General features: G+C 46.9%; 3 protein-coding genes across 6 annotated transcripts; 2 read left to right on the forward strand and 1 right to left on the reverse strand.

The window, feature by feature from the left end:
- The first annotated feature begins 463 nt into the window (after positions 1–463).
- flii (FLII actin remodeling protein) lies at positions 464–10516 on the forward strand. Its single transcript, XM_076150119.1, has 31 exons — positions 464–663; positions 1688–1798; positions 2096–2167; positions 2283–2363; positions 2708–2955; positions 3063–3166; positions 3263–3438; positions 3565–3722; positions 3991–4075; positions 4159–4306; positions 4492–4622; positions 4828–4935; positions 5037–5141; positions 5275–5454; positions 5538–5620; positions 5716–5790; positions 6023–6106; positions 6234–6405; positions 6491–6598; positions 6709–6900; positions 7053–7151; positions 7238–7327; positions 7416–7555; positions 7710–7935; positions 8071–8225; positions 8319–8379; positions 8454–8582; positions 8839–8945; positions 9146–9251; positions 9367–9432; positions 9714–10516. Exons 1-31 carry the CDS (start codon positions 601–603, stop codon positions 9846–9848), a joined length of 3798 nt encoding a protein of 1265 aa, XP_076006234.1. The 5' UTR covers positions 464–600; the 3' UTR covers positions 9849–10516.
- A 2214-nt stretch (positions 10517–12730) lies between these two features.
- On the forward strand, positions 12731–16541 carry LOC143000705 (tetraspanin-1-like). 4 transcript variants are annotated; one of them, XM_076150112.1, is made up of 9 exons: positions 12731–12773; positions 12860–12938; positions 14625–14702; positions 14979–15194; positions 15444–15518; positions 15595–15702; positions 15781–15921; positions 16003–16095; positions 16371–16541. In XM_076150112.1, the coding sequence occupies exons 3-9, from the start codon at positions 14646–14648 to the stop codon at positions 16428–16430; spliced, it is 750 nt and encodes a 249-aa protein (XP_076006227.1). In that variant the 5' UTR covers positions 12731–12773; positions 12860–12938; positions 14625–14645; the 3' UTR covers positions 16431–16541. The 4 variants fall into 4 exon arrangements, with proteins under 4 accessions (XP_076006227.1, XP_076006226.1, XP_076006229.1 ...); XM_076150111.1 differs by lacking the exon at positions 12731–12773 and having other exon boundaries at positions 12782–12938; XM_076150114.1 differs by lacking the exons at positions 12731–12773; positions 12860–12938 and adding an exon at positions 14184–14366.
- Positions 16542–19514: 2973 nt separating this feature from the next.
- On the reverse strand, positions 19515–22604 carry LOC143000707 (tetraspanin-1-like). The gene is made up of 8 exons (XM_076150116.1): positions 22400–22604; positions 21344–21421; positions 20955–21170; positions 20691–20765; positions 20511–20612; positions 20289–20432; positions 20125–20211; positions 19515–19789 (listed from the first exon to the last, which is right to left on the reverse strand). Exons 2-8 carry the CDS (start codon positions 21398–21400, stop codon positions 19742–19744), a joined length of 729 nt encoding a protein of 242 aa, XP_076006231.1. The 5' UTR covers positions 21401–21421; positions 22400–22604; the 3' UTR covers positions 19515–19741.
- Positions 22605–22608: the final 4 nt, after the last annotated feature.

Consider the following 22608-nt stretch of genomic DNA (forward strand, 5'->3'; position numbering starts at 1 on the left):
AGTATAACTGATCAACACTACTAAACACTGTGCATTCAATGAAATGTTTTACTTGACGACTCTGTGTGATTATTTGGTACTTTAACTTTGATTCCATTACAATAATACCATGTTTTGTATTCATGAAGTTATAGCTAATAACTAAAACAAAGGAAACTTTTAAAATATTTTTCTTGGGGGATGTTATTACCAACAAAACCAAACAAAACTGAACAATTGTGAAGTACAGAAGTTCTGTACCGATTAGCCAATCAGAGTTCAGATACCCAACCCTAACCCAATAAATAATTCTTATTTTTTACTTGTCTACTTTGAAACCATATTAACGATGACATACGTTTACCACTTTATTCAACTTGTGAAGTTCCAAAACATAACATATTTCATATAAACCGTACAGATATTGCCGTATATTGAAACGTTAAAAGACCGGAAGTCAACGCGTGGTACAAATCAGGTTTCCGGGTCGAAATCGGGAATTGACAACCAACCCTGACCAATCCTTTAGTTTGTTGTACCAGGAACACCGAGCCGCGGTGCTGCAATCATAGGACCAATATAGACCTGAGAGGGCCGAGTGGCTGACACCCTGAAGCAGAAATGGCTGCCACCGGAGTTCTCCCCTTCATCAGGGGGGTAGACCTCAGTGGAAACGACTTCAAAGTAAGAATTCTTCCAACATGTCCGTGAATACATTACCGATAGCAGGAAGGCACTCGTAGCTAGCTAGCTAAAGCTAATACCAGCGCGCATTAGAAACTAAAGGCTGAGCTAGCTCAACATTAGCTTGGTTTAGCTCACTAGCATTGGGCGTTAGCCACTTGTCAAATGTGTGCCATGGACTAAAGTAAAGTCACCCAGATCTTGGCCTCACGACACAAGCATTCTCTCGGTCGGTTATCAGTATGCTAACGAACCCGATTTGAGGAATTTGAGGGCCGTCAATCATTGATTAAAGTAGTTAGTTAGTCTAGCTGTTGGGTCACTCAGGGTGCTGCTCAGTTAAAAAGTTAACATTAGCTGTAATTACTAACGTCACTTTTAGTTTGGGACCTAAAATCTGTCTAGACAATCATATATAAAGTGTGTCAGTAGCTTTAGTAGTTTAATCGAGCTGTTGAAATGTAACGCCACGGCCTAAATATGTTAACTTCAGTGTGATTGGAGAGGCTACAGGCAGCTAAAGTCATTCTCTAGGGACTGACTCACACACTAAAGAGGAGGGTGGAGCAGACAGCATGGCAGGAGTGACAGCTGCTTGATGTGGCCTGTGTCACTTAAACTGGCAGCACTGTTTGTTTACCTTGCTGCCATGTTAGTCAGGCTGTTGTCCTATTTCCTACACTCTGTGGACGATGAGTGATGTCACTTCTTAATATGGGTTCTGACACTTAGCACGGTTTAAAAGCACGTAGTTTAACAAAGCTTGATTCATTATGTCAGTATGTCTGAGATGTTGTATAAATATATCAGATTGAAATAGAAGTGCACATCACCTTGGTGTATAAATCATTCATTACTTGATTGTTGTTATTGTTGTTAGTTTTAGTTCCAATAGTTGTTTATTAGCCTTATAAAACATCTCAGCAACTCTTTTGACTGCCAAATGTAATCTTTCATGTCTTGTAATTCTTCTAAATCGTCTTATTGTAATCCTCATGTATTTCCTGTCGCTCTCTCTGTACAGGGTGGTTATTTCCCAGAACATGTCAAGTCCATGAGCAGCCTGCGATGGCTGAAGCTGAACAGGACGGGACTGTGTTACCTCCCAGAGGAGCTGGCCGCTCTGCAGAAGCTGGTCAGACTCTTACATATCTGACATGTTATCTGTAATTAGTTTGCATTACAACCATTGCACTGGTGTATTACACACTTTTACACCTGTGTGTGTGTGTGTGTGTGTGTGTGTGTGTGTGTGTGTGTGTGTGTGTGTGTGTGTGTGTGTGTGTGTGTGTGTGTGTGTGTGTGTGTGGATATGCATGTTCAGATTTGGACAAAGTCTGCAGTTGTAATGAATGCAGCTGCAAACACTGAGGTTAAATGATGACTTGTTGTTAGTCAGTAACCAAACCTTATGTGTGTTCTTCTTCTTCAGGAGCATCTCTCAGTGAGTCACAACAGCCTGACAACTTTACATGGAGAACTGTCCAGCCTGCCAAACCTAAGGGTAAGTAGAAAATACACACAAGGCAGTGAAGTTAGACCCTACAACACATTCTGATGATTATCTTGTTTTCTCACACATATCTGTAATCTAAACAAACCATTGATTCTGTGTGCAGGCGGTGGTTGCCAGGGCCAACAACTTGAAAAACTCTGGAGTCCCAGATGACATCTTTCAGCTGGATGAGCTCTCTGTGCTGGTACACTGCTCTCCTCCTGTCCTCACCACACACACTCCCCCCTCTCTGTCCCCTCTCCTGCCTTCAGTGAAGGCTCCACTAAGGAGACGTGGCGCTGGAATTGTTTTTGCCGCCCTTCAGCAGACTTTACTGCTGACTGTGCCTGTGGTCTCTCGTTTAAAATGAGTTTAATCCACAACCCAGGTCTATAAAATCAACTTGTTCCACTTGAGAGACCTGTAATGACTTGTCAGCTCTACTCTCTTCTGTTTTAGTGATGGTATCATTCAGAAATCAATGTCTAAAAAAAGATTTGGCTGTGCAATCGTGGTTTACTAAATGCCTTTCCCCTTCTTCTCCTCCAGGACCTGAGCTACAATCAGCTGTCAGAGATCCCCAGGGACCTGGAGAACAGCAGAAACATGCTGGTGTTGAATCTGAGCCACAACGGCATCGAGTCCATCCCCAACCAGCTGTTCATCAACCTGACAGACCTGCTGTACCTGGACCTGAGTGACAACAAGCTGGACAGTCTGCCGCCCCAGATGAGACGCCTGGTTCACCTGCAGACACTCACACTGAACAACAACCCTCTCATGCATGCCCAACTGCGGTAAAGACACAGATTCTTCTTCGGCCAAGCACCAAAAATTCATAAATTAAGTGAGAAATCCACCTGTGTTTAGTCCTGATGTAGAGTGTGTGTCTGTGTGTGAGCAGCCAGCTGCCAGCCATGGTGGCACTGCAGACTCTCCACCTGAGGAACACCCAGAGGACCCAGAGCAACATGCCAACCAGCCTAGAGGGACTGACGCATTTAGCAGGTGACTAACATGACTTGGCACTGTAGGTTTGTTTGAGAACACGTGTGCACCTTTACATCCATGTTCTTCTCCCTCGCCTCTCTCTCTCTCTCTCAGATGTGGACCTGTCATGTAACGACTTGACTCGGGTGCCAGAGTGCCTCTATTCCCTGGGCAGTCTAAAGAGACTCAACCTCAGCAGTAATCAGATCTCAGAACTGTCCCTCTGCATTGACCAGTGGACCCAGCTGGAGACCCTCAACCTCAGCCGCAACCAGCTCACCTCCCTGCCCGTAAGAACCACGTGCCCACACGTCTAGTGATGTCTAGCAGACCTCAAGAGGGAGTTGAATAACTGTTGAGTTGTTGGGGCGTGAAACCCGTGTTTTTAAATTGTGTGTGAACGTGTCTCCATCCAGTCTGCCATCTGCAAGCTGTCCAAACTGAAGAAGCTGTACGTGAACTCAAACAAACTGGATTTTGACGGCGTTCCACCGGGAGTAGGCAAACTGGTCAGCCTCACCGAGTTCATGGCTGCCAACAATAACCTGGAGCTCATCCCTGAGGGGCTCTGCAGGTGGGTTTTAACACACAACCTGTCAGTGTTAACGCTGGTATACTTGGCAAAAAACTGTTAAGACCATGACATCATCCCCAGCTTATTAGACATTACTGTCATCAAAGCCCAGAATAGACTTCAGCGCATTTCTTAGCAAACTCAATCATCTAACGTGCTTCAGTAAAGGGCACAGCCTTGGTGGAAGTATGCAACCAAATCATAGAGCAGAAGGATATTGGATCTGTGCCCAGGGGTGTGATGATGTGATTGTGTATCGTCTGTAAAGGTGTGGAAAGCTGAAGAAGCTGGTGCTGAATAAGAATCGGCTGGTGACGCTGCCAGAGGCCGTCCACTTCCTGACTGACCTGGAGGTAAAACACCAAGTGAAGGGCTAAAGCTGTCTTTACAAAGAGAAGTTGAACCGTATAACTATATAACACGTACATTTGTGTAGATGCTGGATGTACGCGAGAACCCGAACCTGGTGATGCCTCCTAAACCCATGGACAGGGGGGCGGAGTGTTACAACATCGACTTCTCCCTACAGAACCAGCTACGACTGGCTGGGGCTTCACCTGCTACAGTGGCAGCTGCTGGAGGAGGTGTGTGTGTGTGCGTGCGTGTGTGCGTGCGTGCGTGTGTGTGTGTGTGTGTGTGTGTGTGTCTGTGTGTCTCTGTGTGTGTCTCTGTGTGTCTCTGTGTCTGTGTCTTCTGTACTCTTCGGTGACATCTAGTGGCTTTGTTGGACTTTAATCTTCACCCGGTCATATTTTTAATGTGTCTCAAGGGACAATCCCCCGAGATCCACTGGCGAGGAGGATGAGGCTGAGGAGGAGGAAGGAGAGTGCTCAGGACGACCAGGCGAAGCAGGTGCTGAAGGGCATGAGCGACGTGGCACAGGAGAAGAAGAACATGGAGGTGAGGAAAACATGAAATGACAAATAAAGTCGAAGAAGGACGGCTGGAACAATCATCAGTTACTATGAAGAGATCAATGCTGGGTGAACACGATCAGTCTCCTGCTGGGGCTTGATGGGGGAGGAGTTATCCATACAGGAAGGGAGGAGGAGGAGGAGTGAAGGACATTTAGCCCTGTTAACATAGAAATGTCCTCATTTTGCAGGAGAACGGGGATTTGAAGTACGCCGACTTGAAAATCCGGCGCTGGGACAAGAGTCTGGAGAAACCTCACCTGGACTACTCTGAGTTCTTTACCGAGGACGTTGGCCAGGTAACCAGTGGAGTGTGTAGGTAGAAAAGAGTCGAGTCTACGATGGTGATATCTGTATTGATCAAGTTCCTCTCTCTCTCCTTCTCCTCTCCGGTCTGCAGGTCCCAGGTGTGTCAGTGTGGCAGATAGAGAACTTCATCCCCATGCAGGTGGAAGAGGCTTTCCACGGAAAGTTCTATGAGGCCGACTGTTACATCATCCTCAAGGTATCGCGTCAGATCTGCTGCCATTTAAACATTCTGTGCCTCTCCAGTGTGTATTCGTCCAACTCACCTCCTTCTGTCCTCCTCCATCCCCCCCTCTCTCTCTCTCTCTCTCACTCTCTCTCTGGAACTGCAGACCTACCTTGATGACAACGGAGCGCTGACCTGGCAGATCTTCTACTGGATCGGGCAGGAGGCCACGCTGGACAAGAAGGCGGGCTCTGCCATCCACGCCGTCAACCTCCGGAACTGCCTGGGAGCCGAGTGCCGCACCATCAGGGAGGAGATGGGAGACGAGAGCGAGGAGTTCAGCGCTGTGAGTGTCGACGCACAAACGGCCGGCAAACACGAGCGCTCAAGTCACACCCAACTCCTCACACTTGGTTGTTTTGTTTGCAGGTCTTTCATAATGAGATCTCCTACATTGAGGGAGGAACAACCAGCGGTTTCTACACGGTGGAGGACTCCAACTACACCGTCAGGTCTGCTGAACACCGCATTCCATGTGATCAATGTAACACAAACACATTCTCACCGTGTCTCTCTGCTCACCGTGTCTCTCTGCTCATATCTGCAGGCTGTACAGAGTTTACGGCAAGAAGAACATCAGACTGGAGTCGGTCCCTGTGAAGGCCTCTTCCCTCGATCCCCGGTGACTCACACACACACACACACACACACACACACACACACACACACACACACACACACACACACACACACACACACACACACACACACACACACACACACACACAGTACCTTACCCACCAGATGTTCTTCTTCATTCTTTCTTCTTTCATTCTCACTCAGCTCAGCTTCTACATACCTGAAGTGCGTGTCTGAAGTGTGTGTGAGTAACCGCCTGTCGTTCCCTCTCTCAGTTACGTCTTCCTGTTGGACACGGGCCTGGAGATCTTTGTTTGGAGAGGAGCCAACGCTACACTCAGTGGCACCACAAAGGCCAGGTAGGAGAAGGAAACGTCTCAACCTCTCTCTACTGAGAAACACTTTACATCTGATCCATGGGTTGCTGTGATTTGTTAAGGCCATGCATCATCTGTGTGTGTGTGTGTGTGTTTTGTGTTCGTACAGGCTGTTTGCAGAAAAGATCAATAAGAACGAGCGCAAGGGGAAGGCAGAGATCGTCACGCTCATGCAGAACCAGGAGCCTCCAGGGTTCTGGGAGACGCTGGGAGGGCAACCAGAGGAGATCAAGAAACACGTGCCAGAGGACTTCTCTCCTGTCAGACCCAAGCTATACAAGGTACAGGTCTGCTTGTAGAGGGTTAACGTAGTCTGGAGCCTCAGCACTGAATCCTCACCTGTGTTGTGTGTGTGTGTGTGTGTAGGTGGGGCTGGGGTTGGGCTACCTGGAGCTGCCTCAGATCAACTACAAGCTGTCAGTGGAACACAAAGACAGCAAGGTCAAACTGGACACCCTGCCTGAACTGAGACTGGTACAGAACTCCCTCGCTCCTGGAATCACACTGCCTGACCTTCATCTCCTGCTCCTTCCTTGACTTCCTCCTGTTGCCATCTTTTGTATTTCCTCTCCTCTCTCCTTTAGGTGCAATCCCTGCTGGACACAAAGTGTGTGTACATCTTGGACTGCTGGTCAGACGTGTTCATCTGGATCGGGAGGAAGTCTCCCCGGCTGGTCCGAGCCGCTGCTCTGAAGCTGGGTCAGGAGATCTGCTCCATGCTGCACCGGCCCAAACACGCCTGTGTGACACGCAACCTGGAAGGCACCGAATGCCAGGTAACACACACACACACACGGGAAAGAGCCAATACTGTAGCTCTGAGACGGAAGATAAGATGAGATAAAGCTTTAGTCTTGAGGGAAATTGCTGAAGAGTCCTTTTTAATTTCTTGTTTTCTTCCTCTTCCTCTTCCTCTCCCTGTGTTCAGGTGTATAAGTCTAAGTTTAAGAACTGGGACGACGTGCTGAAGGTGGACTACACCCGGGCGGCTGAGACGGTGCAGCAGAAGGACAACCTGCAGGGGAAGGTGAGCGTACAGAACGAGCTTCTGCATGAAGGTCAATAAGATGGAGGAGGGACGGTAAAGTGCAGCACATGTTTGATCTCTCCTAGGTGAAGAAGGACGCAGAGAAGAAAGACCAGATGAAGGCCGACCTCACCGCTCTCTTCCTTCCCCGCCAGCCGCCCATGGCTCTCACTGAGGTAACGACACAGCACCTAGCAACAGGAAGTGTGTGATGAGAAGCCACCGAGCCTCACGCAGGGAATGATTCTCCTCTCTTCTGTCCAGGCCGAGCAGATGATGGAGGAGTGGAACGAGGACCTGGACGGGATGGAAGGCTTCGTGCTGGAGGGGAAGAAGTTTGCTCGTCTGCCAGAGGAGGAGTTTGGTCACTTCCACACCCAGGACTGCTATGTCTTCCTCTGCAGGTGAGTGCCTGAGCGTTTAGAGATGTGACCTTCAGAGGAAAAGCTAAGAGGACAGTTTGATCAGGCAGGGAGAGCGAGGTCAGGGTTTGATCGCTTCCTGCTTGCTTGAGAGATCTATGAACTCCTTTTATAACATCTGCCGGTGCTTTGTTAGATACTGGGTTCCCGTGGAGTACGAGGACGACGACAAGGAGAAGGGGAGGGAGAAGAAGGATCCCGAGAGCGGCGAGGGAGAGGAGGAGGAGGACAAACAGCCGGAGGAGGACTTCCAGTGTGTGGTTTACTTCTGGCAGGGCAGACAGGCGTCCAACATGGGCTGGCTCACCTTCACCTTCTCCCTGCAGAAGAAGTTTGAGAGTCTCTTCCCTGGGAAACTGAAGGCATGCACACACACACACACACACACACACACACACACACACACACACACACACACACACATCAGAATAGAATAACTAGAGCCCAGATTCTCCTCTCTAGCTCCTCTCTGAACTTGTCTCTTGTAAAATGTTCAGGTGGTCCGGATGACCCAGCAGCAGGAGAACCTCAAGTTCCTCTCCCACTTCAAGAGAAAGTTCATCATCCACAAAGGGAAGAGGAAACAGAAGAGCGACTCGGCTCAGCCCTCGCTCTATCACATACGCACCAACGGCAGCGCTCTGTGCACCAGGTAAGGCCGACGCCCCCACGCAGGAAGCTCACCTCCTCCCCCCGCCGCCGCTGCAGCTAACAGTGTCTTCCTCCCCTCCCGTCTGTCTGCCAGGACCATCCAGATCCTGACCGACTCCAGCAATCTCAACTCGGAGTTCTGCTTCATACTCAAGGTGAAGGCTGCCTCCTCCTCATCTTCCTCCCTCTCTCTCCACACACACACTGACCCCAGTTCTTTCCCCCCCAGGTACCGTTTGAGAGCACGGACAACCAGGGCATCGTGTACACCTGGGTGGGCCGGGCCGCCGACCCCGACGAGGCCAAGCTGGCTGAGGACATCATGAACTGCATGTTTGACGACACGTACAGCAAGCAGGTGTGTGTGTGTGTGTGTGTGTGTGTGTGTGTGTGTGTGTGTGTGTGTGTGTGTGTGTGTGTGTGTGTGTGTGTGTGTGTGTGTGTGTGTGTGTGTGTGTGTGTGTGTGTGTGTGTGTGTGTGTGTGTGTGTGTGTGTGTGTGTGTGTGTGTGTGTGTGTGTGTGTGTGTGTGTGTGTGTGGCCCTTCTGTAATCAGACAGAAGTAAGAGTTTGACGCTCTTCTGATCCACTTCTATCAATGTCTGTGTCTCCTAGGTGATTAATGAGGGGGAGGAGCCAGAGAACTTCTTCTGGGTGGGGATTGGCTCTCAGAAGCAGTATGATGAAGATGCAGATTACATGAAGTACGCTCGGCTCTTCAGGTGAGACGATCCAGACTGAGCTTCACGAATCTGAGACAGAACCATGAGAGGAGGTTTGACTTCTCTGTGTCATGTTAGCCTGCTCATCCAAAGCTTTCTCTGTTCTCCTCTCTCCTCTCTTCCTCCCTCCCTCCCTCTGTTCATCTGCCTCCTCTTCTTCCTCCTCCTCCTCCTCCTCCTCCTCCTGCTCCTTCTCCCAGGTGCTCTAATGAAAAGGGATATTTCTCCGTGTCAGAGAAGTGTTCCGACTTCTGTCAGGACGACTTGGCTGACGATGACATCATGTTGCTAGACAACGGCAGAGAGGTAATGGGATTGTGACCAAATGCAGTTTGTTGAAAATCGACGGATTTCAGTTCTCCAGCTCATTGCTCTCCTCCTCCTCCTCCTCCTCCTCCTCCTCCTCTGTTTGTGTTGGCAGGTGTACATGTGGGTCGGGACTCAGACCAGCCAGGTGGAAATCAAACTCAGTCTCAAAGCCTGTCAGGTAAGAGTGTGTGTGTGTGTGCAAAGTCCAGAGTGTAACCTGTCAGAGCTGTCAGAGATTAGATTTGGAACCAACCAAACACACACACCCATGTCGGCGTCTCTTCCATCTCTTTCCTGCCCTTCATGCTCTCTCTCTCTCTCTCTTTCTCTCTCTCTCTCTCTCTCTCTCTCTCCCCCTCCCTCCCTCTCTCTCTCTCTCTCTCTCTCTCTCTCTCTCTCTCTCTCTCTCTCTCTCTCCCCCTCCCTCCCTCTCTCTCTCCCTCTCTCTCTCCTCTGCAGGTCTACATCCAGCACATGCGCTCTAAAGACACTGAGACTCCCAGGAAGCTGAGGCTGGTGCGGAAGGGAAACGAGCCCCACTGCTTCACTCGCTGCTTCCACGCCTGGGGGGCTTTCAAAACCCCTCTAGCATAGAGACTGCCCCATTCACACACACACACACACACACACACACACACACACGCGCACACACTCACACACGCGCGCACGCACGCACGCACGCACACGAACACGAACACAAACACGCATCAAAGCAATCCGCTGCCATTGTAGTTTTCTACCAGTACAAAGATGATGTCTATGCCACAGCTTTACCTGAACTCTGACTCCCCGACCCCTGACCCTGACCCCCCCCCCCCGTCCTGCTTAGTGCTGCTGTTTAATACGATGTGTTGGGACAGAATCTCCAGTCTGTGTATCACTCTTGGATGTTCCGGTTATGGGCTCTGTTTCCTGAATGAGAGAAGATCAATCTGTTAGCACAGAGGTGGAGTGGAGTTTGGGCCCCACCAACATATCAGCCTGTCTCACTGCTCTCACATGGCTCCTGCTGCTGCATGGTGAGGGGAATGACCTCATCGTTGTTATAATATACAAAACTCTCCTCCGACATTTCAGTGCCATTTAGTGCAAAGACACAGCTGAGGCCTGGAGAAGTGGAGACTGAAGCTTCTGTGGTTTGTAATCATTGAGGGTCTGAACAGGAAACATCACTGGGGTCATGTTTGGGGGGTGTGTTTGTTTATATAAATGTATATTTTTTATCTTTTCTGTCATTGTGCAGAATATACTTGGTGTGTGTGTGTGTGTGTGAGTTTACTCCAGGCTCCTTGGCTCCACAGCTTCACCCTGGTCACCTTTTCCTCCTCACACACCTCCTGATCTGAGCCTGACAGGAGGAGGTGAGGCTGTCAGGTTGGGTTTGTGGGACTCAGCTCTTTTTTGTTGTTGTTGTTACATTTTGAGACAGAACTGTTCAAAAGGTGCGATCAGTTTGGGAGAAATTCAAATCTGAATAATAACGTAGCAATACTTTATCATTCTGTTTGACCGGGCTGCATTCAACCTGTCTGATTGATCTAAAGAAAGAGCTGAAGTCATTCTCCAAACGTCTGCATGTATCGGGTTTTGAAGAAGCAAGATGCTGATTATGTTTACGGGTTAGTCAGACGAAGATGACAGCTTCATTGTAACTTCTCATAGATTTCTCATTGTAGAACTGAAGACCCGTATCGTCCCGTCAGACATGGAATCATCTGCTTCCACTCCTCTGACATCAGTATTTGTATCAATAGTTAACTGAAGTGTTGTGATAGGGTACAGATCTATCAGTGTAACCAATCACGTCTAAAGCTGCTGCTGCTGCTGCTGCTGCTGCTGTGGCGCTTGCTGATCATGTGACCTTTATACTACGCATGGATTGGCCCACGCACCCGGGGACAGAAAAGTTTCATATTGATATTTAAATCGCTGCAACCACCATGATTGACTTTATTTTTCTCTTGTTTGTTTTGGGTGACTTGTTTGCTGTTTGCTGAGCGAGTCACACACGCACATGCACAGTGTGTGATCATGTGACCATGTGATCATGATGCCACCTGCAGAGGCTTTATTTATGTATTTTATATGGAAAATAATAAAAGAAATCACATCACAGTGACCAAAAGTGTGTGTGTTGTCATTTCATCACCTTGTAGTAATTTTTTTTTTGTACCGACACAGAGGCCACATGCTAAAAAAAAACAGCTTCATTGGCAATGCAGAACTTCACAGAACCGTTAAATGAGCAAATCTTTAGAAAGAAGCCAGTGCTACAACAATGAATGTCCATGTCCTTTCATACAGCCGCAGTGTGACTGATCTCTACCTGGGACACAACAAATACTTTTAGGCTGAGGGGTTATAAAAGCTCCAAACGTCCACCAGGCCTCTCTTTGTCATGAAATCAGAAAGAGTTAGACATCGCTGATTGGGATAAAGTGTAAAGACTAGAGAAGTGTACCTGTGACCCTGTGAGTCGAGGAAAAGTTGGACAGAGGGGCAGCTAATGAAGAGAAGAGTCAAACAACGTTGCTGAGGATGCAGTTATTGATTCTGACCACAGGGGGGCAGTGCTCGCTCTGTGACCCATGTTAGACATTAAACTTGGGTCTCCAGCAGAGTCAGGTTAGGGTCCCGGGCTCCATCGATCTCACTGTGATCAGCATCATCCTAACATCTCTAAACGTTGTTCCATCAGCCTGCTGGATGTTCTGGTCATTCTCTGGTTGGTTGTTACTGCTCTGTGTAGTTCTGAGGGGAGTGGACCCTCTCTCCTGCTGTGTGAGCGAGGGGAGTGGTTGAGCTCTTGATGGAGTTTCTGTTTGAGTTTATTAACCAATGCACTTTTGTCTTTGCTGTCAGTTTCATTCACCATTCCTCACTCAAATATGTGAGTGTGACACATTTGCATTCTACCTGTGATTTCTTGAAGACATTTGTTTGACACAAGTGGTTCATGAAATGCAGTGAATTGTGTAATGTAGAGGAGGGTGTGTACAGTGTGTACAGTGTGTACAGTGTGTGTGTGTGTGTGTGTGTGCGTGCGTGCGTGCGTGTGCATGTGTGCGTACTGAGTTGTTAGGGTGTAACTCTGTTGGCTTTGTGTTTAAAAGTGTGAAGACACTGAAGGACAGAGGGACGCTCTCTGTCTCTGTCAAGGAGAAGGCTGTCCCACACTGGCTGAACAAGCCTAAACAAATTGTGTCTTGGCCGAAGGAGGAAGTCAGACTGTAAGACATCTTTTCTGGATTTTCCGTGTAACATTAAAGCACTTCAGACAGGTGCGGTCTCTCTCTCTCTCTCTCTCTCTCTCTCTCTCTCTCTCTCTCTCTCTCTCTCTCTCTCTCTCTCTCTCTCTCTCTCTCTCTCTCTCTCTCTCTCTCTCTCTCTCTCTCTCTCTCTCTCTCCCCTCCCTCCCTCCCTCAGGGCTCAGCTCCACTCGCTCCATGGTGATGTGAGGAACTCTGCTGCTTTGGTCACACCCTCCTGTTCCTCCTCCTTCGTCTTCCTGTACTTACTGTAAATGAGTGTTGAATGAGTGAACTGCTTGATCAGAGGCTCCTTCACATCTAAACTATATTGAATATCCTCTCCATCATCTCCAGGCTCCTCTCCTGCTCTCAGTCATCGTCAGACTGAAGGAAGAGACTCCACAGCTGAACCTCACCTGGCTTCCTCTTCCAGGTAAAACTGCATCACTCACAGGAACTTGAACTCCTATCTGGGGGGTTGTTGTAGAGTCGTTACTTGTTGTGGCGTTTTGGTGATTCTTAGTTTAGCTTCTGTGGCGTGACGAGCTATAGGGAGAGATTCAACAGTGATGCTTTGTCTCCTGAGACCGGAGCTCCTGCCTGCAATTAGTGCTCTCAATGGCTTCCTTTGAGATCCAGCTCATGTTTTGATGGAGACTGAACAATCGGAGACAAATCAGAAGCTTTGTAACCTGCTGGGGATGATGGAAATACATTGATGTGAGTGCAGTGTTTATAGAGAGTCCCAGTGGCCAGTGGCTCTTCCTCACTGGTTGTTTGACCCTTTAGTCGGCTGCATGTGACTCAGGTTTGTTAATACATCACCAGGTGAACACTCGCTGTTAGAGTGATGGTTGAAGATGGCGGAGCATCAGGAAGTGGGAGAAGCTAAGGAGGGAGTTTCTGAGGTTTCTGAGGGCAAACTGGTCTTTACTCTCTGACCCTGAATGTATGATTAACTTACACACTAACAGCCCCCACCCACACACACACACACACACACTGCTTTACATACATTTGTTTATCTGATATCTGGTTCCGGACGTCTTTATCACATTTTCTCCTGAAGTCTGCCGGGACTCACAAGGTTGTTTGGTTCAGTCGGGTGACAATTTGTTTTGTTGAGCTGCACAAAGGGCATTGTTCCCCATCTACACACACACACACACACACACACACACATTTGGCATAAACGGAAAGCAAACAGCTTCTAAATGAGGCGTAATGAGCAGACTCAGTGCTCCAATGAGTGTGAATCTTTCTGTTAGATGTGCATTCAAATGATGCATAAGTGTGTATGTGTGTGCGTGTGCGTGTGTGTGTGTGTGTGTACTTGTTGTTAGGGTGTAACTCGCTCCATTTACCCGAAACGCTGAATGGATTTCCTATGCAAATCAGATTCTAAGTGCTTCCTTGTTCCTTCATGTGGGGCTTGTTGTTGTTGTTGTTGTTGTTGTTGTTGTTGTTGTTGTTTCTCCATTGTAAGAGCCAAAGATGAACTAGATGATGAGTTATGAGAACTGATGATTTCATTAAAGTTCAAACCTATTCATATTAGTCTATAATGCATCGTTTAGTAATGTAAACATAAACGTAGAGCCGCTATGTTTACGTTTCCAGAGCCGTTTCATCCTTCTCACTCCTCACTCTGTTCCACTTTAATAGATTATTTTGGTTTCTTTTATTGCTTTTGGTTTTTTAGCAGAATAAAGCAGACAAACATCACGTTGACTGAGTTTCTCTCCTCTCATTATTTGCATACCTCTGGCCCCTCCTGTGTATTTGCTTAGTGAGAGAGAATACAGTGCAGTGCGGTCCCATTACTGCCAACAACACAAAGCCCAGCTGCAGGGGAGTGAAGGTAAATGTCCTCTGATGGGGAATGAAAGGCACAAGCACTCAAGAGTGTTTGAGAAAGATAAAGTTCTTCAGCTCACAAAGGGTCAAAGGTCACGCTGTTCTTTTGACTCCTAATGGGCAGCGTGACGACGTAGTGAAACTCAGGTAACCACCGCAACATGATGATAGATTATGTACAACATAAAGCATCATAATAACAAAAGAGAACTAAATGACCTCTGTCATTACTTCACTTCTCTCTCTGTCTCTCTTTCTGTAGGTCGATCAACCTGCAGTGAGAATGGGCTGCTTTGGATTCCTCAAAGTCATGATGTTTGCCTTCAATGGCATCATTTTTGTAAGTAGAGAATGTTCTATCTGATCTAAAGAAATCATTCCAAATAAAAACACGTTTGCCCCAGATATATGTCTGCTGTTGTTTCTGTGTCGATCAGCAGCAGGTCTCACTTTCAGACTGCAGGCACAGTTTCTTGTTAAAACGCTTCTTAGTGGAACTTCCTTCTTGTTCTATTGCATCATGACATGTTGATCTTTATCTACACTGTTTGTTATCATGTCCTCTCTTGTGTATTCTTCTTCTCTACTCTTCTCTTCTCTCTGCCTCTCTCTCCAGTTGGCAGGTGCTGCCATTCTGGCCGTTGGGATCTGGGTGAAGGTGGACAGTAGCTCCATCTTTGGCTTGATCCACCAGATTGACAATGTACCGGCGGGGCTGAGCCAGGTCCTGAACGTGGGCTACTTGCTGATCGCAATAGGAGCCATCCTGCTCATCATCGGCTTCCTGGGCTGCTTTGGAGCCGTCAAAGAGAGCAGGTGTATGCTGATGCTGGTGAGCTCTCTGCTGCTCTGTGGACGTAGAACTCTATGATGCTCATGAGACAGAACTGTGGGGGTTACATCAGGTTTCAGGACTCTACCTATAGTAATGCAAGGCTACTTTGATTAAAATAGATTCTGAATGCAACACTGAGCTCCGTACATGAAGGAAAATGGCTCTGATCCTCCTTTGATGTCCACACTGCCACATTAGGATCTGATCTGTCAGGAGTTAGTCATTGTTTCCTTCTTTGTCCAACAGTTCTTCATCATCGTCTTGTTGGTCTTCATCGCAGAGGTTGCTGGAGCAGTGGTGATTTTAGTCTTCAAGCCCTTGGTAAGTGAGTGAAGAACCTTTCTCAGTATGGAACCATCAGTAAGTGGAGGTTAGAAAGTGAATCTGTGCTCTTTAGGCAAAGGACCTGATAAAGAAGTTTGGTGCAGAAGCGGTGAAGAGCATCAAGAGAGACTTTGGGGCGAATCCAGATGTGACTGGACTGTGGAACAGCACTATGAGCGGGGTAGGTGTCCACTCTCTCATGTTCTCTCCTCAGCACTGAAGCTCTGTGTCACATCCACTCTCTGTGTTCCCTCAACAGCTGAAGTGCTGTGGATTCAACAACTACACCGACTTCACAGACTCACCATACTACACCAACAGCTTGGAGAAGTATCCACCACAGTGCTGTGCAACCATGGAGCCATGTGACTCAACAACAGCAGCCATTGTCTCCACCCTGGTATGATGATGAACAGCACACATGTATGATCACAGGAGGAGAGTTTGTCCTGCATCTAAGTGTTCATTCCTTCCTTTTCAGTCAGTTGGTGGTTGTTTCCCAAAGATTAGCTCACTGATTGATGACAACATAGTGGTGATTGGAGGAGTTGCTCTGGGAATCGCAGCCCTAGAGGTACGATGAGGCTTTTTTGCATTTTTATTGTTTCATCATACGTCACACACAATGATAAAGATTACAATCTGATCCCCTGTGATCAGGTGGTACAGTATGCTATGATCTCTTATAATATTGTGTCATATCTTCATCTTAACAAGTCAACATCATACTGTATCTTCTGGTGTCATGTTGTGCCGTGTGGAGCTGTGATCTCTCAGTATCTCATCATACAGTATCATACATCAATGAGGTAATAAATATGAGCATAAACATCCTCATCTGTTCCTCAGCTCTGTGCCATGGTGGTCTCCATGACGCTGTACTGCCAAATAGGATCAAAGATTGCATAAGTGCACACACAGAAGGCCCTGAGGAGGGACTGGGACCCTGGAGCCATCCTGAACTCACCTACTTTGATATGTATGAAGGATGTACAGCAACAGTTTCTGAATTAAAAGGAAGTATTTACGTGTCTGGTGTGTTTGGAAGCTGAGAACATTTCATGAGTGTGACAGCATCAAGATATTTTCTAAAGAAAAAGGAGAACCAAAACCACACAAGAGTCATTTCTCCACTTCCTCTTCTTTTGTCTGTTTTCTTGTTTAGACAATAAGCAAACAGGTTTGACAGCTCATAGATCTGACCCAAACACACACGCTTATCTTTATTCCTCACATATGGAAATGAGCATGGAACTGTAGCTGTGACTAGACAGAACCCAGGACCTGCAAATGTAACGTGACCAACACAGACATCAATCACAGGCTGAACATACGTGTGTGCTGTGTCGTATGTATCAGAATCCATGTCATCTACTCTGAGTGTCCCCACCTCCGCAGCAACATGACCAGCAGTAATATGCTTCCTGTTCCCATGGAGAAGCCCTGACACTTCACTATATTGTATTTTCCTGAAAGCTAATAGAGAACTAAATGAGTTCTAATATTCTAAGTAACTTGTCTGTTGAGTATATGTTACATATTTCTATTTTCAAACCTTTGTGATGCATTCATGTGCAAAAAACACAATCACCCACTTTTGACTGCCTCGTAGTAGCACTGTTGTGCACACTGAGGACAAACAGACCAGTCTCTTTCTGGCTCGCTTGCTCCGTGCTGATGCATGCAGGGTAAAAACCCACAGACATGTTGACCACTCAGATGTTTGGTGGTGACATCCCCAGGTTAGAGGTGTAGGACCAATCAAAACAAATCCTGCAGTGCAGTTAGGGGTCGTCCCTCACCGTTAGATTGGTGTGAAACTCAACACAACTCAACACAACTCTATGCGTGTGTGTTACTATCCATCACTGGGTTCACACGCTTGGTTTGTTTCATGGAGATGGATGTTTTAGTGTGAGAGAAACAGAGGAACACAGATCCTGTCCGCAGCATGACATGGCTAGTTAATATGCATGGCGGTGTGGCCACGGAGCAAACAAACGCACGTGAGAGACATTCCATTCCATTGGTGGAGGGGGAGATAAACACACTAAGACCCCCTTATGCAGGATAGAGTAGGAGAAGAAAAGAGAGCAGGCTGTGTCAGGTGGTACAGCATGGAGCTACTCGCTGCCATAGCAACTGTTTTCAAGCAGGCCTCGTCAGGGCAGTATGAACAACATGACTGAGATGTCTTTGGCAGGGTGCTGGCCTCATTCTGGTTTGGACTCACCCAGGAGGAGCGGTAGGTCCTCCTGAGACTGCCGGCTGAGCCATCTGCTGTGTCTGCGCTCAGAGGCGGTGTCCATGTCACAACAGGCTCAGGGAAGCCTATTCTCCCAGATGAAAGGAAGAATCCAGATGAAAAGAACTTCCAGGTCAAATATGGGGCGTGAAGAGTGTTGGTGTCACATCACTACCGGGATATTTAAACCCAGAGCGACACATGATACATCAACCAAGAGCACAACACATGAGTTCAGACTGTTATCTATAAAAGAAAGAAAGAACGGTGAACCAGAAGTGTACCAGATCTCATACTCCCTGAAGAATGAGAATCTTTTGGCAGAGGGATTCTGCAGTCCAAACCATTTTGGGACATGAGGTCAGAGGTCAGAGACAGCTTGAGCCCTATCTGATCAGGAAAAGGTGTGGGGGTGAGAACCAGCTGAGATTGGGTAGAGTGCACACTTCATGTGGTGGTTTAAATGAGGAATTCAACATAATGGATGTGACGTAGGTGCATAGACATTTACTCCTGTCAGCTTCCTTTGCATTCGTGGGCCTGGGAATGGAATGTATCAGCAATAACATCAGGAGGGAAAAACTTTGATAGATGATTGATGATTGATAGGCGTGGTGCAGTGGGCGGACCCATGCACCGAGGTGTTTTCAGCTTTCATGTCAATTTGACAAATCAAAACTCTCTCTATGAAGATACATCTGTTTACAAACAGCCCAAGTAGAAACATGCCTGCCCCCCAGTGGAGAGTGGCGCTTCCTGCGTCCTTCCTGTCCCAGACCGAGTCACTTGAGTCAGGTGGCGCTGTACACAGAAACATCAGAACCTTGCAGAGGTATGTTGCAGTTTCTACAGTGCTGAAATCCTTAGAAAGGTGTTAATGTGGGACAAATGAACCAAAGTGGAACAAAATAAAGCAAAACAGACAAGAAATGTGATGAGAGAATGTGAAATGTGAAAAGACAATTATTTCACAGTGTATTTAAACAAAAGGTGACTGAAGTACACAATGCCAAGTGATGGAAGGTGGATTCTGGAGACACACAACCAAGGGGGAGGGGCCAAAGGGAAAAGGAGGCAAGGAAAGGAAAGGAGAGTTTATTGATATAGCACATTTCAGCAACAAGGCAATTCAAAAGCAGGGAGACAATTTGTCAAAGAAAAGGACACTTAAATACAATTACAGTGAGTAAAGAGCAGAGAGAATGGAAAATAAAACGATTAAAACATGCTAAAACAGAATAAAACAGGAAAACACACTTTGGAGTTAGATGAAGTGACAGTGAAAGAGATGAATCATTATTTGGTTTCATTAAAGGCGGCGGCACACAGAAAAGTCTTCAGCCTTGATTTAAAAGAAGTGAGAGTTGTTTTCTGGGACTTTGTTCAGATATGTGGAGCATTAACACTCAACGCTGCTTCTCCATGTTTACTTTTGACTCTGGGGACAGAAAGCAGAACTGAACCAGACGACCTGAGAGGGTCTGGATGTTTTTTGGGCCTAAACCATTCAGTGATTTCTAAACCAACAGTAGTATTTTGAAGTCTTCCAAGTCTTTGACAGGAAGCCAGGGTAAGGACCTCAGAACTGGAGTGATGTGATCCACTCTTGGTCTTAGTGAGGACTGGAGGCAGCAGCGTTCTGTCCCGTTACAACAGTGGAGTCTCCTGAAGATACATGCATGGACAAGCTCAGACCGACTGACAAGAGATCAGACCGACTGATCACACACATCAATGAGCAGCACTCACTCACTAACATACACACACACACACACACGCACCACTGTTAAAGCACCCAGAGAGATGAAACAGGAAGTGGCCACATGCTTATAAAACCCTGGAAGTTTTCTGAGTGACTGATTGGTTGATCGCTGGTTGTCTTATTAGTCGAGCAGAAAGTAATAACTGTGACAAAGTCGAAGTTTAGGGAGGCTCCAGTGATCTCCTTATGGCCTTCTGTTCAGTTATCCTTTCTTCAACCTATTTGGTGATAAAGTGTCATGGAGACGACCATGGCACCGATCTGAGGTAGAGAGACATCCATGTTAGGAAGATGAGCAAATATAAAGCCAATTACAAGTACATAAAAGGAAACTAAAGGATGAAATGTAGTCATAATACTGTACGATGTGATACTGAGAGATCACAGCGACACACAGCACAACACGACACCAGAAGATACAATCATACAATAAGACACAATAGGCACGGTGACTTGTTAAGATGAAGATATGACACATTACTATTGTCTGGACAGGGAACTGGAACCTGATAACAGTCTCAGTCTTTAGGTTCTACATTTTACTGAACAGTTTGCCTAGTTTTCCTCATAATGCAATGGATCATCATTCATCCTACCTCTATGACTGCAATCCCCAGACTAACGGCTGCAACAAGCACTGTGTTGCTGACAATCAGCGCCTTCAACGTGTTGAAACAGCCGCTCTGAAATGGAAGGAAGGAAAACTTTAAACACCAGAGCAGCTTCATCTTCTTATCGTACATTGTGTCAAAACACATACCAGCTTGGTGACTAGCTTCTCAGCTGCGGCCTCGTCACAGGGCTCCTTGGTTTCACAGCACTGGGGCGGATACTTATTGTTGTTGGCGGTGTAATACGGTGAGCCTGTGAAGTCCTTGTAGTTGTTGAATCCACAGCAATTCAGCTGTTGAGGGAACGCAGAGAGTGGATGTGACACAGAGCTCCAGTGCTGAGGAGAGAACATGAGAGAGTGGACACCTACCTCGGTCATGGTGACCTCCAGAACTTGGTGCACCATGTTACCCTGCGTGCCGTAGCCTTTCATGATTGCATTTGTACTGAACTTGTCCAGAAACCCCTTAAACTAAAAGGCACACGAGATTAACTTCTTAACAACATTGTATTAATGATGAATAACATGTAAAAAGTTCTTCTGATTTACCACGGGTCTGAATCCCAGGACCACCACTGCTCCAGCAACCTGTGCCATGAAGACCATCATGACGGTGACAAAGAACTGTGGGAGATGATGGAAACATTACCTCATTACAGACCAGATGCATATTCCTTGATCTACTGAGTTCAATCTGGCATACAGCATCACACTCAACATCAAGGGCCGACTCCTGAAACACCATCTAAACCCCACAGCTCCGGCTCATGAGCATCATCTAGCTCTATGTCCACAGAGCAGCAGAGAGCTTACCAGCATCAGCATACACCTGCTCTCTCTGATGGCTCCACAGCAGCCCAGGAAGCCGATGATGACCAGGACGGTTCCTAACGCGATCAGCAGGTAGCCCATGGACAGCACCCGGCTCAGCTCTGGCGGCATATCCTCACTCTGCTGGATCAAGCCAAAGATGGAGCTACGGTCCACCTTCACCCAGATCCCAACAGCCATGTTAGCAACACCCCCCAACTGGAGAGAGGGGCAGAGAGAAGAGTCTGACCTTATTAGTGTTAGATAAAAAGAAGAAGAAGACATGATGATAAACAGTCTAGAGAGTCGTTATGCATGATGTTAGACATGTTAAGAGTAGAAAACATATCTGGGGCAAATGTTTTATTTAGGATAGAGAATGATCTACTTACAAAGATGATGCCATTGAAGATGAAGGTCATGAATTTGAGGAATTCAAAGCAGCCCATTCTCCCTGCAGGTTGATCGACCTACAAAGAGAAAGAGTGGAGTAAGGATAGACTCTCTTCAGTGTGGACTGCATCTCTGAAATCATCTTCCATGTTTTATCCCACTGATTTCTTCACTTTTGTGGAGTTTTTGTTATTATGCTGCTTTATGTTGTACATCATCTATCATCATGTTGCTATGTTGACCCGAGTTTCACTTCATCATCACGCTGCCACTTAGGAGTCAATAGAGCAGCGTGAGCTCGTTTCATGTCAGAGGTGTGAGCAGGGAAACACCTGCACCTTCACAACTCCTCCCACCTTTGACCCTTTGTGAGCTGAAGAACTTTATCTTTCTCAAACACTGCTGAGTGCTTGAGTCAGAGGACATTTACCCTCACATGTTCCATGCAACTTGGCTTTGGCAATGAAAAAGTGCTTCACTGTATTACCTGTCAAATGCGTCACAGCACAAACACACAGGAGTGTTAGGGTTAGCTAACTCCTGCCACATTCAGTCAACATGGTGTTTGGTGTTTGTCTCCCTTATTCTACCCAAGATGTTACCCTCTTTGTCTTCAAAATAGATGTTTCCCCTCCTGGGTAAGCCTCCTCCTCGCACACGTGCAGACCTGGTCGCTTCCTTTCAGATGCTTAAGTTCAGATGTTTGTCAATCTATGGTGAAAAAACTGCTGCCTCCAATGTCGCTCTCCTAAACCTGTGTTGCTCCCAATCCTGCTTCCAACCATCTCAGACTCTAGAGCTACTTAAATAAACAATGTTGATGCCATCACACTAACATATGATGCCATCAGACTCACAAAGCCGCGACATCCATTAACGAAGCTGCAGCAATGACGTCATCTCATAAACAAGTTAACAACCAGGATTACACATTTATCATATTCATTATATATCATTATGTGTTATATTTAATACTAATCTGAAGATCTGTTAATACTGATCAGTAGGTTGCCATGCTGTTTTGATTCTATCCGTAGTATATGATTGATCTTCACCACACATCTGCACTCTACAGGAACAGCCCCAGCAGCTCTTATGTGCTGAGGAGACGGAGGTCTGTTGGAGTGCAGGGGGACGCTCCTCAAGACCCTTTATGACATCGTGGTCAAGGGCACCAGCAGGAGAAACTTACTGTCCATGTGTTAGAGAGGCGACAACTGAGGGAATCCACGAAAGAAAAAGTTTGAGAACCACTGGTCAAAAA

Source organism: Genypterus blacodes, unplaced genomic scaffold (assembly GCF_046128005.1).
Source record: "Genypterus blacodes isolate CSIRO-AG114 ecotype Tasmania unplaced genomic scaffold, CSIRO-AGI_Gbla_v1 ptg000051l_1, whole genome shotgun sequence".
Classification (NCBI taxonomy): domain Eukaryota; kingdom Metazoa; phylum Chordata; class Actinopteri; order Ophidiiformes; family Ophidiidae; genus Genypterus; species Genypterus blacodes.

Coding starts and splice junctions, on each gene's coding strand:
- LOC143000705 (XM_076150112.1), top strand. CDS start 14,646: ATGGGCTGCTTTGGATTCCTCAAAGTCATGATGTTTGCCTTCAATGGC. Junction 15,195..15,443: donor GCAGGTGTATGCTGATGCTG/GTGAGCTCTCTG, acceptor TTTGTCCAACAG/TTCTTCATCATCGTCTTGTT. Junction 15,703..15,780: donor GGAACAGCACTATGAGCGGG/GTAGGTGTCCAC, acceptor TTCCCTCAACAG/CTGAAGTGCTGTGGATTCAA.
- flii (XM_076150119.1), top strand. CDS start 601: ATGGCTGCCACCGGAGTTCTCCCCTTCATCAGGGGGGTAGACCTCAGT. Junction 4,623..4,827: donor AGGAGAAGAAGAACATGGAG/GTGAGGAAAACA, acceptor CTCATTTTGCAG/GAGAACGGGGATTTGAAGTA. Junction 6,406..6,490: donor TCAGACCCAAGCTATACAAG/GTACAGGTCTGC, acceptor GTGTGTGTGTAG/GTGGGGCTGGGGTTGGGCTA.
- LOC143000707 (XM_076150116.1), bottom strand. CDS start 21,400: ATGGGCTGCTTTGAATTCCTCAAATTCATGACCTTCATCTTCAATGGC. Junction 20,613..20,690: donor TCCTGGGATTCAGACCCGTG/GTAAATCAGAAG, acceptor TGTGCCTTTTAG/TTTAAGGGGTTTCTGGACAA. Junction 19,790..20,124: donor TGGGGATTGCAGTCATAGAG/GTAGGATGAATG, acceptor TCTCTACCTCAG/ATCGGTGCCATGGTCGTCTC.